The 16,869-nt window shown below is 34.9% G+C and overlaps 1 protein-coding gene across 6 annotated transcripts in view; it reads left to right on the top strand.

Annotated features, from left to right (window-relative positions):
- The window catches only part of rno (PHD finger protein rhinoceros), a 266,357-nt gene continuing 249,488 nt past the window's right edge, over positions 1-16,869 (top strand). For 2 of the 6 annotated variants that reach the window (XM_089598646.1, XM_089598651.1), the window contains exons 1-7: positions 841-1,511; positions 1,623-1,855; positions 2,077-2,641; positions 3,073-3,229; positions 3,348-3,500; positions 3,593-3,880; positions 4,048-4,221. In XM_089598646.1, the coding sequence (XP_089454772.1) occupies positions 2,178-2,641; positions 3,073-3,229; positions 3,348-3,500; positions 3,593-3,880; positions 4,048-4,221 (1,236 nt within the window). In that variant the 5' untranslated portion in view covers positions 841-1,511; positions 1,623-1,855; positions 2,077-2,177. Of the gene's footprint in view, positions 29-840; positions 1,512-1,622; positions 1,856-2,076; positions 2,642-3,072; positions 3,230-3,347; positions 3,501-3,592; positions 3,881-4,047; positions 4,222-16,869 lie in introns of those variants that run through there. The other 4 variants (XM_089598647.1, XM_089598648.1, XM_089598649.1 and 1 more) reach the window with 4 other exon arrangements.

Below are 16,869 nucleotides of genomic sequence, written 5' to 3' on the forward strand. Positions count from 1 at the left end.
CGGCCGCCTCTCTAACACACAAACAGTGGTCTGATATATTAGTTTACGTTTGATCTTTTGAATATATTTGACAGATACTTTTTGAAAAGCACCAGAAGCAGCTTTTTCTTATCAAACTATTGGACTTGAATACAGGAACAAAACCTAATGGAATGATATTTTTTATATTATATGCACTTTGCTAATTTTTACAAGAATCTTTTTTATCGAGTATCGATCATTCACTTAATTATTTTTTTACATTTTACTTTTTTTAGAAATATTTTTATATGATTATTTGATTTTTATAAAGTTATTTTAAAGTTATTTTTTAAGCACGTAGGCTATTTACTATCTACGTAAGTACTATTTTTATAATATTCTTATAAAATTTATACATGATTCTTACACATTTTAAAATAATCCTCATTTTTTCATGATCGATGAAATTATTATAAAATATATACACGCGTATATTAAAATGCAATCAATAAATATTTTTCTACATTTATAAATTGAAACTCATTAACACGATCCCAGACATTATTTCATTCAAATTTCGGCGGGTGGCGCTCTAGAGAATATGGCGACCAACGCCACATTGGCGGACGTAATGAGCTATGGGGTGTGTTCATGTTGAAAAGGGGGTTCCACTGTTCTGCTAAACTTAAATTGAGTGAACAGACTGAACAGACCTATATACTGTGTTCTCTGGGTCCGTACCATGTAACTATTTTTCTATATACTGGCCTATGTTATAACATAGGCCCGTGAAGCAAAAAAAAGTTATACGGTACGGCCCCTGTCAGTCAACATTGTCGCGACAATGGGCCATAGGCCAGCTTTGTTGCCTGATGGAAAGAGAGGTATTGGTATGTCTGTTCAGTCTGTTCACTCACTTTGAGTTTAGCGGAACTGTGGAACCCCCTTTTCAGTATGAATGTTCACAATGAAATAAGCAAAAAATGTCTATGTAGCTCCTAGACCATCTTCAGTGACAAGACCTCACAGCTATATTGGCCAAGAAGCAGACTTGTATTGAGACTTTTGAGAGTTCCTAAGTCGATACCTGCTGATGGATGTGTGCGCGCCGAAGTTGATAGCATAGCCCACTTCACAAATACCGTGCCTGTGTACGTACATGCTTATATTACATCCCATCGGAGAATCGAGGGGAGGTGTTTGAGGATGCTTTGAGCCGAACCCACGGCTGAGTATTTTGTAGTTTATAACTCGTCAGTGCGCGTTGTTTTGGTGCCGTGTTGTGGTTGCATAGTTAGAAAACTCGTACTGATGGTAGCAGCTGAGCAGTTGAGCACTGCTGACAGCCGCTAACCGCGGTTGCTACTTCTTGCCTTATGCCTGAGTGCGTTATGATCAAAGATTTTTGAGCAAATTGGTGGTCAAGCAGCTGATTCAACCTATTGATGACAATAAGGGTTGTGTGTGTTGTCTTTTAACTTTTGCTACGGCTTACGAAGTCTGGCTCAGTGCTGACTTTGGATAACTTGGATATAAAAATCGTAGTACTGGCATGTTGATAATCATTTGCAACAAAAATTTCACCTTGGCTTTATATATTTATGTTAACGTAATATGAATCATTAAATCTATACTATTACTGATTACTATTAACATTTTAGGTTTTGTAGGCGCTCGATATCAAGGTTCAATTAATTTTTTGAGTAGCAATGTAGTGATAACTGTTTTTCTTGATGTAGTTTATTATTATGTTACTGCCGTACCTGCTGCTGTAGATGCATAGATATAATTCACAACTATCTTCCTAAATGATATTTGCATATTAAGTTGAGATGATTGAATTTGTTTTTTCCAAAAGAGTACTAAAAATAATGGAAAAACTTATTTTCACAAGGTACCAATAACTTTCATTGACATATTTCAGTAAAAATTATAAATTCACACGAGTAAGCTAAATGATAAAAGCATTTTACTAAACGTATAATAATTAATTACTATGATTGAACAATTAATTTGAAAAAATAAACTCTGCTTTATTATTCATTGGTACTGCTTTTTGTTTTTTCATTGTTACCACTTTATTGTATTCATAGAATATCAACGTAATCTTTACAGGTTGTAAGAAAGTACCATATGCAACTAAAATATCAAATTTGCAAAATGTATGCAATTTTCCTATATGGATCATAGACAATTAGGCTTTTTGGACTAGCAGAATGGCCCAACGAGGCAAGAGAATCAATAAAGCTGATAATGACTCAGCTTCTTGTTCAAGCACGTCTAAAAGGCGCAAATGTAGAGCCGGGCAAAGTGCTACTGACACACCAGGATCTGTGGGAACTTTGGGTCCGTCAGAAGAAGAAGAAACTATGGCATCATCCAGTCAAGGCGGATCTTCTTGGACTCCTAGACCTCTTAGTGATATTAAAATATCAAGTATCTACAATCGGTCAGCTGCAGAACCACCTGCTGAGTTGTATCGCAAAGACTTGATCAGTGCAATGAAATTACCAGACAGTGAACCCCTTAGTCCTAGTGAATATTGGATAATATCCGATCAGTGGAAACAAGAATGGGAAAAAGGGGTTCAAGTACCCGTTAATCCTGACTCACTTCCAGAACCAATTGTCACTGTTATTCAGACACCACCTATGTGCAAACTGTATGGAGAATTCAAGTTGTAAGTAGACCTAATTCTTTGGATACCAGCATTAATGTACTTTATTTAAAAGTTGCAGTGACAATAACTACCTTATAACTCAAATGTAGTGTTCATTTAAACTTGTTAAACCCACGCACATCGTTCAAAATTAAATGTCTAAGCCTTTTAAAATGTTTGGAAAAATTTTAAGAAACGCAGCTAATGAATTTAAAAAAAAAAAAAAATCTATAAGTTATCAAATAATACAAAATAGTTAATAAACATACAATAAAGGAGTGATACAATTATTAATTTTTATATGGTCTTCATAAAAATTTTTACCTTTAAATTGGAAATATTTTTCTGAAACTCAATAACCCTGCAAATACTACGTATAATGGCGATTTCCTACTTTAAATTATGAAATATCTGTATAGTTTACAATCATTAACTTAAAATTTATATTTTAGACCAAAAAAATATTTAAGGATATTCCGGGATGACTTTTTCAATCCTGAAGAACATTTCTTGAGTACTACTCCTGCTCGAGCAGAAAAAGCCTGTGGTTATGATTTGGATGATATTGACTTTGCTTGGCTTGAAGTTTTGAATGGAGAAAGAGCCCTTGTAATTATTAAAAAAAAATTTTTTCATTCATCAATTTTCAATTGTATTCCTAAAGGGATAAAAAATTTGTGTCGTTACTTGATAATTTTATGAACATTTATTTTTTCACTATTTACAGTGTGGTCAATCTTCTGTTACTGAGACTCAGCTGGAGCATATTATCGAAGTGTTAGAGCACTGTTGTTGGGAAAAAACTCAAGCCATACTTAAAAGTGAAGAGGGTCTTGGAATAGAATTTGACGAAAATGTTATATGTGATGTTTGTCGATCCGTAAGTATCATGAGTTTCTTATAAATTACGAAACAAAAATAACCAGTTTAAAAAATTGCTTTGTGTTCAATATATTAAATTTTCTACTGTAGCCTGACTCCGAGGAGGGTAACGAAATGGTATTTTGCGATTTTTGCAATATTTGCGTGCATCAAGCTTGTTATGGAATAACATCAATACCGGCTGGCTCATGGCTCTGCAGGACGTGTTCGTTAGGTCAGAGACCAGGATGCGTATTATGTCCTAACCCGGGGGGCGCTATGAAGTCCACGCGCAGTGGCCAAAAGTGGGCCCACGTTTCTTGTGCACTTTGGATTCCAGAAGTTAGTATAGGATGTGTAGAAAAAATGGAGCCCATCACAAAGATATCGAGTATTCCAGTAATTGTCATATTTATACTTTCATTTACAAAATACATTTACAAGTTATCGTAATTAGTTATGTTGTGTCATAAGTTGTATGATACGTCTTTTACCATTGTTATTTTTTACATGTACTAATAATTTTTTTTTTTTTAAATCATTTTACAAGAGATTTTTCCTTACAGCAAAGCCGATGGGCTCTGATTTGTGTTTTGTGTCGTGAACGTGTTGGTGCTTGCATTCAATGTAGTATAAAAACGTGTAAAACGGCATATCATGTTACATGTGCTTTCAAACATGGACTTGAAATGAAAGCAATTATTGAAGATGAACAAGCAGAAGACGGTGTCAAATTAAGAGTGAGTAATTAAATTTTGAGTAGTATACAACTGTCAAAAATTCTCTAATATTTGTAGTTGAATCTACTATCAGGCTCCGATTGCTCAGTGCTATAATATTGTTGAATTAAATTAAATCCTAATGCGTTTTAGTTTATGGGATAATTAAGTTAGCTTACAGAGTTATCAAATAATAAATTCATGTTTACTAGACAAATAATCCGTATATTACAAATAAAAATAAATTCTAGTTGAAAGATGTATCTATTGATTGATAAAGATGTTGAAAAATCTATCAAACAAGATATGTTTACGCAAATATTATAATTTGTCTGATTAATAGTGCTTCTGAAAGTGTTTAAAGAGTATGCTTGATGAGTATCCTAAAGTCATTGATTGGCTTCGTCATTATCGGGACTAACGGGGAAAGTGGGAAAATTGTCGCTAAGTTGTTACAAAAATACAAGCTTCCACGCTATCAATAGTGATGTGTACATGTGTGCATGTGAATATGTTTTCCTCTCTACCGCTTGTACCACCATGCAGTTCCGAAAACGGCGTCTTCAGAAACACTAGCTTTAATATCAAGTCGCGTGGGAGCACGACAAGATAAGTTTGAAATAGCAGACAAAGCCTCTGTGACCGTGCTACTATTTTTTTCAGATTTGCATACTCAAATTTTCAAATATCAAAAAATAAACATTTTTGCCGGTATGCTTGATACAATATGGTTTAAATCAGTCTCTTTAATCCTACTCCACAGCTTCAGCGAAAAATATTGGTCAAAAAGTTGTTAGAACAACGAAAACTAGATATGTGTATCTCAAAATGCTCAAAACAAGATTTTTTCAGGCTCAGTTGTCAAGAAATGATTTTATTGTTAAGTTAGCTGCAAGCCAAATTTTTCTTGTGTATAATTTGGATTGGCGTGTTCTTAAAATCAAGCAGAGCTGCCAACTGTGATATTGGCTACAAGTACTTCTGAATGTTACAGTAGAAAGTACGCAGCGTTGGGAGTTCTCTGGCTCTGTTCGGAAATGGGATTAGAGACATCTTGCACATAGTGAGTTTCGAGGGAGTGAGAAGACACCGATAGGACCGCTGCTGATTGGTCAGCCGCCATTTGAGGCTCATGGGGACTTTAGTTCTTCACATACTCGTATGTACACATAGGTATATGTACATGGTGACTTATACATAAATAAATCCTAAATGCTGCATTTTCAAGCTCACGCCTTTCCCAATGAGCCTCAAATGGCGGACATTGTCTCCTCACTCCCTCGAAGCTCACTACTTGCACAAAACTAAACTAAGTATTTTTTGCCATTAGATTGGCTCCAGCTGCCCTCTAAGATTTAAATACATAGATGGACAACAGACCACGAAATCGTAAACTCTAATCTTGACGAAAGCCTAGAGAAAGCCTTGTGCTAACTTCTTACAGTGGGTTGAGGGACAGTACGGAAGATAGCCGCCATTTATAGTACATGACAGTGGTGGTCAATTTGAAATGGTAAATAACATTTCACATCACACCACTCCACAATGCCATACTGTAATCGCGCTTTTGCTGCATTGCGCAAGTGCGTATAGGGGCAGCGCGCAATTATAGAAGAGACCCTGCAACAGCGATGGGATATAGTTCCGGCCAGATTTGGGAATTCTCTAGGATCCAACCTCTCTGACGTGGGAAATCCCTAGATCAAAAAAAAAAATAGTACCGAAGGTGACGCGCGAGATTCAAATAAGGTCCAATAACACAAGCATCCATCACCTGATGACCCGGGGCGCTTACTGGCAACGCTGTTAAATAAATAATTATTAATAACACAAGCGCCTATCACCTAATAATCCGAGGCGCTTACTGGCCACTCTGTTAAATAAATAATTATTAGTAAATAACACAAGCGCCTATCACCTGATGACCCAGGGCGCTTACTGGCAACTCTTTTAAATAAATAATTATTAGTAAATAACACAAGCGCCTATCACCTGATGACCCAGGGCGCTTACTAGCAACTCTGTTAAATAAATAACTATTAATAAATAACACAAGCGCCTATCACCTGATGACCCAGGGCGCTTACTGGCCACTCTGTTAAATAAATAATTATTAAAATAACACAAGCGCCTATCACCTGATGACCCGGGGCGCTTACTGGCCGCTCTTTTAAATAAATAATTATTAAAATAACACAAGCGCCTATCACCTGATGACCCGAGGCGCTTACTGGCCGCTCTTTTAAATAAATAATTATTAACAAATAACACAAGCGCCTATCACCTGATGACCCGGGGCGCTTACTGGCCGCTCTTTTAAATAAATAATTATTAACAAATAACACAAGCGCCTATCACCTGATGACCCGGGGCGCTTACTGGCCGCTCTTTTAAATAAATAATTATTAATAAATAACACTAGCGCCTATCACCTGATGACCCAGGGCGCTTACTGGCAACTATGTTAAATAAATAATTATTAATAAATAACACAAGCGCATATCACCTGATGACCCGGGGCGCTTACTGGCCGCTCTTTTAAATAAATAATTATGAATTAATAACACTAGCGCCTATCACCTGATGACCCAGGGCGCTTACTGGCAACTTTGTTAAATAAATAATTATTAATAAATAACACAAACGCCTATCATCTGATGACCCGGGGTACTTACTGGCTACTATTGAATACTAAATTATCAAGTAATTACAAGAGCGCCAATTAAAAAGATCATTGTCGTACTAGATAGGCAATCAAAATTGTGACATGTTTAATATGTTATTGATCAACTTTTTATCATTTAATAGTGTTGCAAATAAGTGTCCTGGATTATCAGGAAGAAGGTGCTTGACATATTTATGAATAATTATTTATTAACTAGATTTGCAATTAGCGCCCCAGGTAATACGGTGATAGGCGCTTGTGTTATTTATTAATAATTAATTTAACAGCGTTGCCAGTAAGCGCCCCGGGTCATCAGGTGATGGATGCTCGTGTTATTGGACCTTATTTGAATCTCGCGCGTCACCTTCGGTACTATTTTTTTTTTTGATATAGTGATTTCCCACGTCAGAGAGGTTGGGTCCTAGAGAATTCCCAAATCTGGCCGGAACTATATCCCATCGCTGCCCTGCAATGACTTAGGCACAGAACTGTATATTTATATACACTGGAAAATAGTGTGTGGTGCTGAAAATGGCAGAGCCAATCAGTAACACGTGACCCTATCTGCCACACTGTTCCTCGACCCACTGTATAACTCCTATAGGACACATACGTGTTAAACAGCTTTCGCGTACGCGAGGCATATAAAATATTTTCATGAATGACTGCGCTTCCATATTATTCGCGTACGCGAAATAAGCCTTAAGGAATAGTCTTTTATATAGTATTTTATCGTGGAATACAGATTTTCAGATAATAGTCGAGAACTTCAATGTCCTATTTTATCTTAACCCTGAATTACCTGTGCCTTAAACTTGAACACCTTAATTTCAGTATCTAAAGTAAAATTTGTAAAAAATAAATGAATTATCAGTAATAAATTTAATAATTTTTCAGTTACAGTGTTAAGCTATTCTTCATATTTTTCTTACGTTTCTTTGTAGTTGGTTAAAATACATTAACTGTAGAAAGAGTTTGATTTTTATAATAAGTATAAATTATTAGTAAGAAATAATGGATAATCCCAAGAAACTCAAACTTTTTTACCTTAATAATCAGATCCCTTTAAGTATCTAGTCGATTAACCAAATTTATTACAAGAATAACTATTTTATTGGAAATAGAAGTACTATCACTATACTATACCATTTCTCATAGTTAATAAAGCCCATATTTGGTGACATAGTTTAAAGCTCAAGGAGAAAAATGAAATGACAGACGATTAAAACAGAACCTTATTTTTTTTTCTTTTTAATCTTTTGCCATGAGTCAAAGATGCAATCAAAAAGTTTACTGATTTACGTATTGTTTAATAAAACAGCTACTTACAATAAGTCGTGTAACATAGCTGTAATAGTATCATTATAATTTTATAAAAAATACAGGAAACTAATTATTTTCCAGGGTGCCCTAAATAACAAGCTGTAAACCTAAGCCTCATTTAACTCAGCGATTTGGGTAGTTAATAATCATACAGTAATAATCAGTTTTTTAACTAGTAGTAAAATCAGATATCATTTAATAAAATCAAATTTTAAAGTATCTTAAGTTGTACATCGCTTTTACGGGTTTTGTACGTAGTTTCATAATAAAAAATTATTTATTACGAGAATTACTTAGCTATTGAATAACTGTAATTTAGAATTTTTGGATTCCATTGATACGTATAAAAGATTTAAAAACGAAATCTAGTTTAATAAATTACGCATTTTACATTTTTAATGCTGATAATTACTAATTCATCTACAAATTTTATTGGAAAGAGTCATTTAATTCATGTAATTAGCCCACCCCCGCGGTCCACCGCAATATTCGGCTACTCATTCTAGGCGCACGTTTCAAATTTTGTAATCCGTGGATATGTACTATAGCTGTTGATGTACACTGTAATTTCAAATGCACGCATCGAGTACTTACTCGATCAGAAATCGAGACTTGGCAGTAGCTCTATCCTATAGAATTGGCATCCTAGCTAACCTACGTTGGCTCTAGTGTGGCAAATGCATTGCGTTAGATGGCGTGGTGTAACGCGGGAATGTGGGGTAAAATATTGAACCGCCATTCAGGTCCAACGTGTTTCGTCCCGGAGCTGTTGGTGGACTTGTCAGTAAGGCATATCCAACAGCTCCTGCCTTAAACACCTACTTAGGGTGCTCACACTAAACTGAAACTTCCTTATATACTAACTGATGGATAATCCTGCCACTTGCGGATAAGCATAAGGAAGAAGTGACACGCCTAGTGAACAGTTAGCGAAGTATCATCTAGTGATACCAGAGTCCCCCACATACTTTCCCTCCAATCCCGACGACTACGAAGAGTCGGGAAGTGACTACACATATGAGATAGAAAGTAGAGTGATGGCAAAGTAGGAACTCGGAAACCGTATATCAAGGACCGATAATAAGAATTGCGGATAATCATGGGGCTACAAAGCACTACATCAAGGCACGGGAAATTCAGAGAGTAACCAGACTCATCCCAAAGGGCCGTAGTATCACATGATGATATCTAGAAGAGACGTTAATGTTAACGTCGGGGTCACCATTGTGGGGTAAAATATTGGATCACCACTCAGGTCCAACGTGTTTAGTCCCAGAGCTGTTGGTGAACTCGTCAGTAAGGCATATCCCACAGCTCCTACCTTAGACACCTACTTGGGGTGCTCACACTAAACTGGAACTACCTTATATACTAACTGATGGATAATCCTGCCACTTGCGGATAAGCACAAGGGAGAGGTGACATGCCTAGCGGACAGATAGCGAAGTATCATCTAGTGATACCAGAGTCCCCCACAGGAAGAGCTTAGCCCTACCTTGGCATCAATTTGCCCATATATACAGTGTAGTTGTGTATTTATAATGATTTTTTTTTTTTAACCATTTGCAAGGTTTTTAGAAGGTACAAGAAGAAAATATCGATTAGTGAAATTAAATAACTTATTTTATTAACGTAATGGATAGATGAATGAAAAAACAGATGCAGCTATAACTATCCTGTCTTATTAAAAATGTCTTTGTTGAATCTTGCTGCCCTTTCTCCTGTCCAATCCTTCGAATATTGAAAAATTGTCCCCAGCACACTCAAAATGTCCTTTTCCTAGATTTTTTATCTTGAGGAAGATTACTGTTGTATATTGACAGTAAAGACGCTGAAAAATTATTACAAAATTGTAATTAAAAATGTGACTGCAATAGTATATTGAACTTATGGGTTTACCTTGCAGTAAGTTGTACAACTCTGTATCTTTAAACAGAGTTCTCAAGCCTTAGTGTACAGTGAAGTGCTGAATCACCTTCCGACTGAATGGCGACGTCAGTCTCTTTATGATTGTTGATACAATGTCGAATAAGTCTGAATTAAAGTTTATTACTGAAATCGAATATTGTTTCTAAAATTTGATGATAATAAAAATAAGTAAAATTGTTCAGATATAGAATATTTGATGAAGTCATCACTGCTACCTACAAGATCTTTTTTTGTTACACTAGCATCATATTTTAAATCTTTTTAAAACAATTGAAATTCATCCATCGTTTTTATCGGAAATGAGTATTCCTGGTGTCTATTTTCAAAATCTTTAATAGTTAATACATCTAGTATATAATTAATAGGTTTTTTGATAATACACAAGCCTTTCAACTCATCTATCTGAGCGTCCATACTCTTATATTTTTTGTCCTTATAGTTTTTAAAATCAATAAATAATTGAAGGGCCGGATCGAAGAATGGGATGTGCGCGTGAACTCTCGTGTACTAGCCCCTAAAGTATGCAACCAGATACACTTCCTCACTGATGCCGATTTTTCAACTTTGCATTAAAAAAAAATACATAAAACGCCAAATCTCAGAATACTTTCAGCGAGAAAGTTTCTTCTATGTAAAAAACGAATACATTCCCGCAAGCAGATTATTGTTTTTTTTTTTCAATCAAAAGTTATGGCGAGTTGAAAGAAGCTCGATAGAGTTTACACTATACGCTGCACTACTAGCTTTATATAGATGCAGAGCAGACGCCGCGCCATGGTATATAGATAATATCCTTTTTAGAGTGTGTTTATATTCTGCAGTAACGTCTTTTTCTTGCTAATCATTGTTACGATTTAACGTATAATAAATTATCGTAAACGTATAATACAGTAGCAGAAAGTATTCGATAGTGTGAAAAAATTTACATTGTTCAGTACATCGTAAACAGCTTTTGTAGGTATTAATCTATATGTACTTACTTCGTATGTATTAAAAAATATCAATATTCTAACCTAAGTGTACGATAGGTATGGCTGGACTTGAATCAAAAAAAGGACGGAAGCGGTTAAGAAATGAACACCGTTGGCAATCAAATGTTGCAAAGGCTGCTCGTATCAGTGTAAACAATATTTTCACGTAACTAACGAATTTTAGTATGATTCAGAAAATCTCTGCTTCTGTTTTTTTCGTGATGTTATTCATTTAGTTACTTCGTGATACATACATACTTTTCCATCTCTGTTAATGTTTATTAGCATTTCTTTGAATAAATAGTTTAAAAAAATTTTAATAACATTATATGATGAAATAGGGCAAAGCGTACACATCATCATCTCAAAACGACAAGACAAGCTCCTAAAAAGATAGTAAAAAAAACAAATAAAATAAAAACGTAACAGTGAATAATATGGTTTCGTAAATATTATAATAATGCATTCAATATTTCTTCTCGTCGTGTAAATGTTGAATAAAACTTATTTCTATTCTGTTTCAATTATCTTTGTTACTTTTTTGTAAATTCTTATTTACTTATAAGTTCACTATTACCAAATACATCTTTCAAGCATACTAAACAACAGAAATTTATAAATATATTGATTACATTTAGTATCAATGAATGTATAGTGCGTTTGGTATCTTATTAAATTATGGTAATTAATAATAACGTTATACTTGTCTTATTAATTTATAATATAACATAATACTTATTCACATTAACAAAAGAAGTTGTCGCTACCCAATACATTATAATAATAATTTTTGTTATATTTATCAATTTCATTATTATTGCCACTAATGTAATTTCTATTATTATTATACAGCCAGATGGAATAACTACGTACCGACAGAATTAGACGTACAACACTGCGCGGCGTCTGCTCTGCATCTATATATAGCTAGTAGTGCAGCGTATAGTGTAAACTCTATCGAGCTTCTTTCAACTCGCCATAACTTTTGATTGAAAAAAAAAAACAATAATCTGCTTGCGGGAATGTATTCGTTTTTTACATAGAAGAAACTTTCTCGCTGAAAGTATTCTGAGATTTGGCGTTTTATGTATTTTTTTTTAATGCAAAGTTGAAAAATCGGCATCAGTGAGGAAGTGTATCTGGTTGCATACTTTAGGGGCTAGTACACGAGAGTTCACGCGCACATCCCATTCTTCGATCCGGCCCTTCAATTTGTCTATCCTTTTTGAAATAGCATCTGCAAAATCAAAGTACTTGTAATCTGAAAGGTTTTAAAATAAATAATACCTATACTCGACTGCATCGATGCCATTGACTGGTCAAAGTCATCTGTCTGAGTGGCAACAGATTTCATTATGGTATTTTCTTTATCAGTAGCAGTACTCTGTACACCTAAAAAAACACATTTGTTTTTAAAAAGTATAAAATTTTTTGTGATGAATGTCACTGTTAAGATAAAACTTGAATAACATGATAAAACTGACAAGTATTTACTTCCTGCGAAAAGTCAGGAACTTGAAAAAGCTTATACTCATCCTGTTTTTACTATAGACCTGCATCTAACAGTTTAGGTGTTGATTTACTCGATGATTTATGTGAGTTCTTACGCATCCCAGATACTTGATCATTTTACAGAGGCTTGGGTAGAAAATACTGAGGATCACTTTCTGGATTTGTCTTTTGCACATATAGCGAGATCGAATTAATTTTTCGGCAATGGAAATTCAGACTAGCGCGAAAAAAATTTGTTGTTGAAAATGAAATAATGCCAATCGATTGAAATAAAATAATATGATATGATAATATTAAATAATATGATCTCGCAAAAAAATTGCATCTATCGTTATAAACAACTTTTTGTAGGCCCTTTTACCAAAGGTGTAGTGTAGAAATTTGGTGTAGTTATTAAAGACTACTGAAGCTACAACTCTGCCAAAATTTCAGCTATTAATGTTTATGCGAAACAGAGTTATTAATTTTTTGATATTGGCTCAAAAAACGAGGTTTTTTGTACTTTTCGAGGAAACCACTGGACCAATTGGGATTGACCGAAGCTTATTTTGTTTATCTTATTGCCACACATACTTCTATATACATCCATATACATATATATATTTTTAAATTTTAAAGCTTATTGTTAATTTCCGACGATAAAAACCGTGTTTTACCTTTTCGCCATTTTTTTTAAGCCTGAGCGGAAAATGTTTTTTGTTCGAATTTATTACAATCAATTGGCATTATTTTATTCTCTACAACATGTTTGTTTTGCGCTAGTCTGAGTTTCATGAAAAATTACCAATATTTCAGCTGATTCGATCCCACTAATATTTCAAAGCTTCTTCGTAGGTATCTGAAACATACACATTTTCACAACCAGTCGGGAGTGTTGCGGGTGACTCTCGGAAGATATGAAGATGTCAAAACATATTTGAAGCACGACAGATATTTTATAAATCGTTAATAATTGTACCAATTATAATTGGATGTTTAGGACACAATAATCTTTCATTGTTATATTGCGATATATTTGTAAGCTGCTGTAGCTGTTATTTCACTCGATGAATTATCACCGATGTTGTCATCTATGCTCAACACAATATTAATTATGTAGCGAATGTAACAAGCAAGTGCACAAATTTAAAGGTTGTACCTAATTGCCTTGGTAGCATCCGCGCTAGCGCTACCATCAGCCAGAAGGGTAAATACAGGTGCTAGTATAAAACGTCTACAAGTATTAGGTAGAAATAGTAAAATAATGTTCTTTTATTACATTTAATAAAATTTAATCCAAAAGTACCTGCAACGCAAGAGCAGTGACACTTTATATCACACGACTTTTTATTCCTTACAATCACTGCTCTCACTTTGTGAGGCATACTATGGTTAAGGCTGAGGACTGCAAGTACAGAGCAAAGAATTCTGTTGTATTTAAACTCTGCTTCACGATATCACACGTAAGTATGTGCTTTACTTTGTACACACACTGGCCTTCTTCATACGGTCGGATGTTTGTTCCGATTAATTCTATTACATTATTAAATTCAATAAAAGAATATTATTTTACTATATCTACCTCATACTTGTTTACGCTTTATGTTGGCACCTATGTTTACCATTCCAGCTGATGGTGGCGCTAGCGCTGATGCTACCGAGGTGATCGTGAAGCACTATGTAAAGTTATACCCGAACCTATACGTCGAGTGTCGATTGCTGCACTGCACTAATCGCGTGCACGTATTCGGATATAATATGGGCCACTGAAGGGGGTAATAAATTCAACATGGTGTGGAAGAGTCAACGCATATACACGCGCAGCATAGAACTCAGAGGCTATTTTTCCTCCGTGTTCAAATTTTTGATGACACTGAGGTCCGTACGTTTTTCTTAACCACATTTATATCAGGGAGCAGCTCCCGGTGCACTTTTTTATACTATAGAGCTATGTAACTCAAGAAAAACTGAAATAAAATACGCAGCTGCTGATCGCTTTTCTGCGTATACATATATCTACAGCAGTGCTCCTATACATATAGGTACAGCACTATCAGCAGCTGCGTATTTTATTTCGGATTTTTGTGAGTTACACAGTTCTAGAGTGTAAAGAATGTGCACTGGAAGCTGATCCCTGATGTAAATATGGTTCAGAAAAACGCACGGGCCTCATTGTTATCAAACATTTAAACTCGGAGGAAAAATAGCCTCTGAGTCCTATGCTGCGCGTGTATATGCGTTGACTCTTCCGCGCCATGTTGAATTTATTACCCCCTCCAGTGGCCCATACTACATCCCAATACACACACATACACACACTTTTGCTCTCTCTCTATCAATTATCGTGCAGTCAGCTGCTTCTTCTCTACGCTAATATACATATATAGGCCGTGCTCTCCACTCTCCATAGTTTCCACTTGGCTAGCAGGCGTTGTGTACAGCATGTGTGTGTGTGTCTGTGCATGCGCATGTATATTTAGCTGCTTGTAGATGAACGATATAGTATATCTATATATTTTGGCTGACAGCAGTGTAAACTCAGCGCTCCTCAGTAGAGAGAGAGAGAGAGAGAGAGAACGGTATTAGTATATCTGTATAGGCGTGACAGAAAAAGTGTTACGCTTTGAAAATTTTCACTGCCCAAGCGGAGAGTCCAAACCTCGTATAAAATGTTTTCACATCAAAAATAGTTCTACATCAAAGTACAGTAAAAAATGTCTCACCCGTTGGAGACAAAATTTGGTACTCGAACAACTGTCAGGAGGATGGTAGGATGCTGGTACAGGGATCTGATCGGGGAATTCGATATCTCGCTTAAGTAAGCATTTTTTTCGATAATCCCTAAACTATGCATGCGCATTAACGTTATTTTTGGTTGTTTTATAAGGATTATCGAAAAAACTGCTTACTTAAGCGAGATATCGAATGCCCCGATCAGACCCCAGCACTGCTACGTACGAAGTTACGCATTCTCTCAATATTATCATTTAGAAGAGGAGGTCAAGTGCATGTTACTCGTAAACATTTGTCTTGTAACGGTATTGTTTGTTGAAAAGGTGTATGGCACAATTACAGGCTTGAAAAACTCTTTTGCAGGGTGATGAACTTGCACAATAAAAAACAACTTACTCATCTAAAATTCAGGTGATTGTGGCAGAACGGTACTTAAATTAACAATAACAAAAAAGAATTTGTCTACCTTTCTTCGTGACAAAAAACAACAAATTTCAACCCATTGTTTGCCCATGCTATCTAACCTCTATCAGTTTTTTTATTGACTTGCACCACTATTTACAACTGAACTGTTGATGGATCTTCTTCATCAACACAGACTAGAACACAGCAGATGATAGAATTACGAAACTTATACAGATAACTTTAAAAAATTAATTTCTACAAAGTATTTACAACTGTTTTTAAATTTGACTATATGTATAATTTACATAAATTGTTATTAGAAAATAACCATTTTAGTGCAATAACGAAATGGCATACAACCTCGTTCCGTCCTCGGATAACTTAAAAATGTTTTTTGTAAGGACAATGTTATTTGGCTCTTTAATACGTATTTCATAACTCATATAATTTATTTATTTTTTTTAAAATGACATCTGTATGTTTTTTTAAATTTAAAACTGTAAAAGATGGTTTGGCATCTTTTGAACAAGTATTAATTAATTTCTGTTCTTCAATTCTGTTGCATAATTGAACAAGGGGCTTGTATTAACTGGATGTTTAATCTTTTGTCGTGTCCAAAGTATTTTCAAAATCAAAAGCAGTAATTTGACTTAGTGAGCAATCCATATTTTCAATGTCATCGGCCAAGTGGATAAGCGCATGGACATTTCCAATCAAATTTTGTATTCTATGAATTTCACCAAAAAGCTTAACAAATCTCTTAAGGTAAAGCTTTGTATTTGGCAAATATTTTTTGTATAAAGTAGAGCTAGACAGAATTATCAATGACACATGCAAGAGTAAAAAATGATCATAAATTTTAGAAGGTGGCAACAATGTCTTTTAAAACAAATGGACCACAGTAGAGTAAGAAAATCTAAACTCAGTGGCTTTCCATTTCATGACATTACCTAAAGATCTGGTTGTTCTCTGGAGTTTACTGGTCACTGATCTTACTAATATATAAAGCAAAGTCGCTAAAACCGTTGTAATCGCTAACCGCGAAAACTACAGAACCGATTTTGCTGAAATTTTGCACACTGATTCATGATACTTCCTAGATGGTTTTAGTATAGTTTTTATCTTAAAAAATTTAATAACAATAGCAATAAA

This window comes from Copidosoma floridanum, unplaced genomic scaffold (genome assembly GCF_036245765.1).
Source record: "Copidosoma floridanum isolate Cflo_tuat_1 unplaced genomic scaffold, Cflo_Japanese_pri ptg000006l, whole genome shotgun sequence".
Lineage (NCBI taxonomy): Eukaryota > Metazoa > Arthropoda > Insecta > Hymenoptera > Encyrtidae > Copidosoma > Copidosoma floridanum.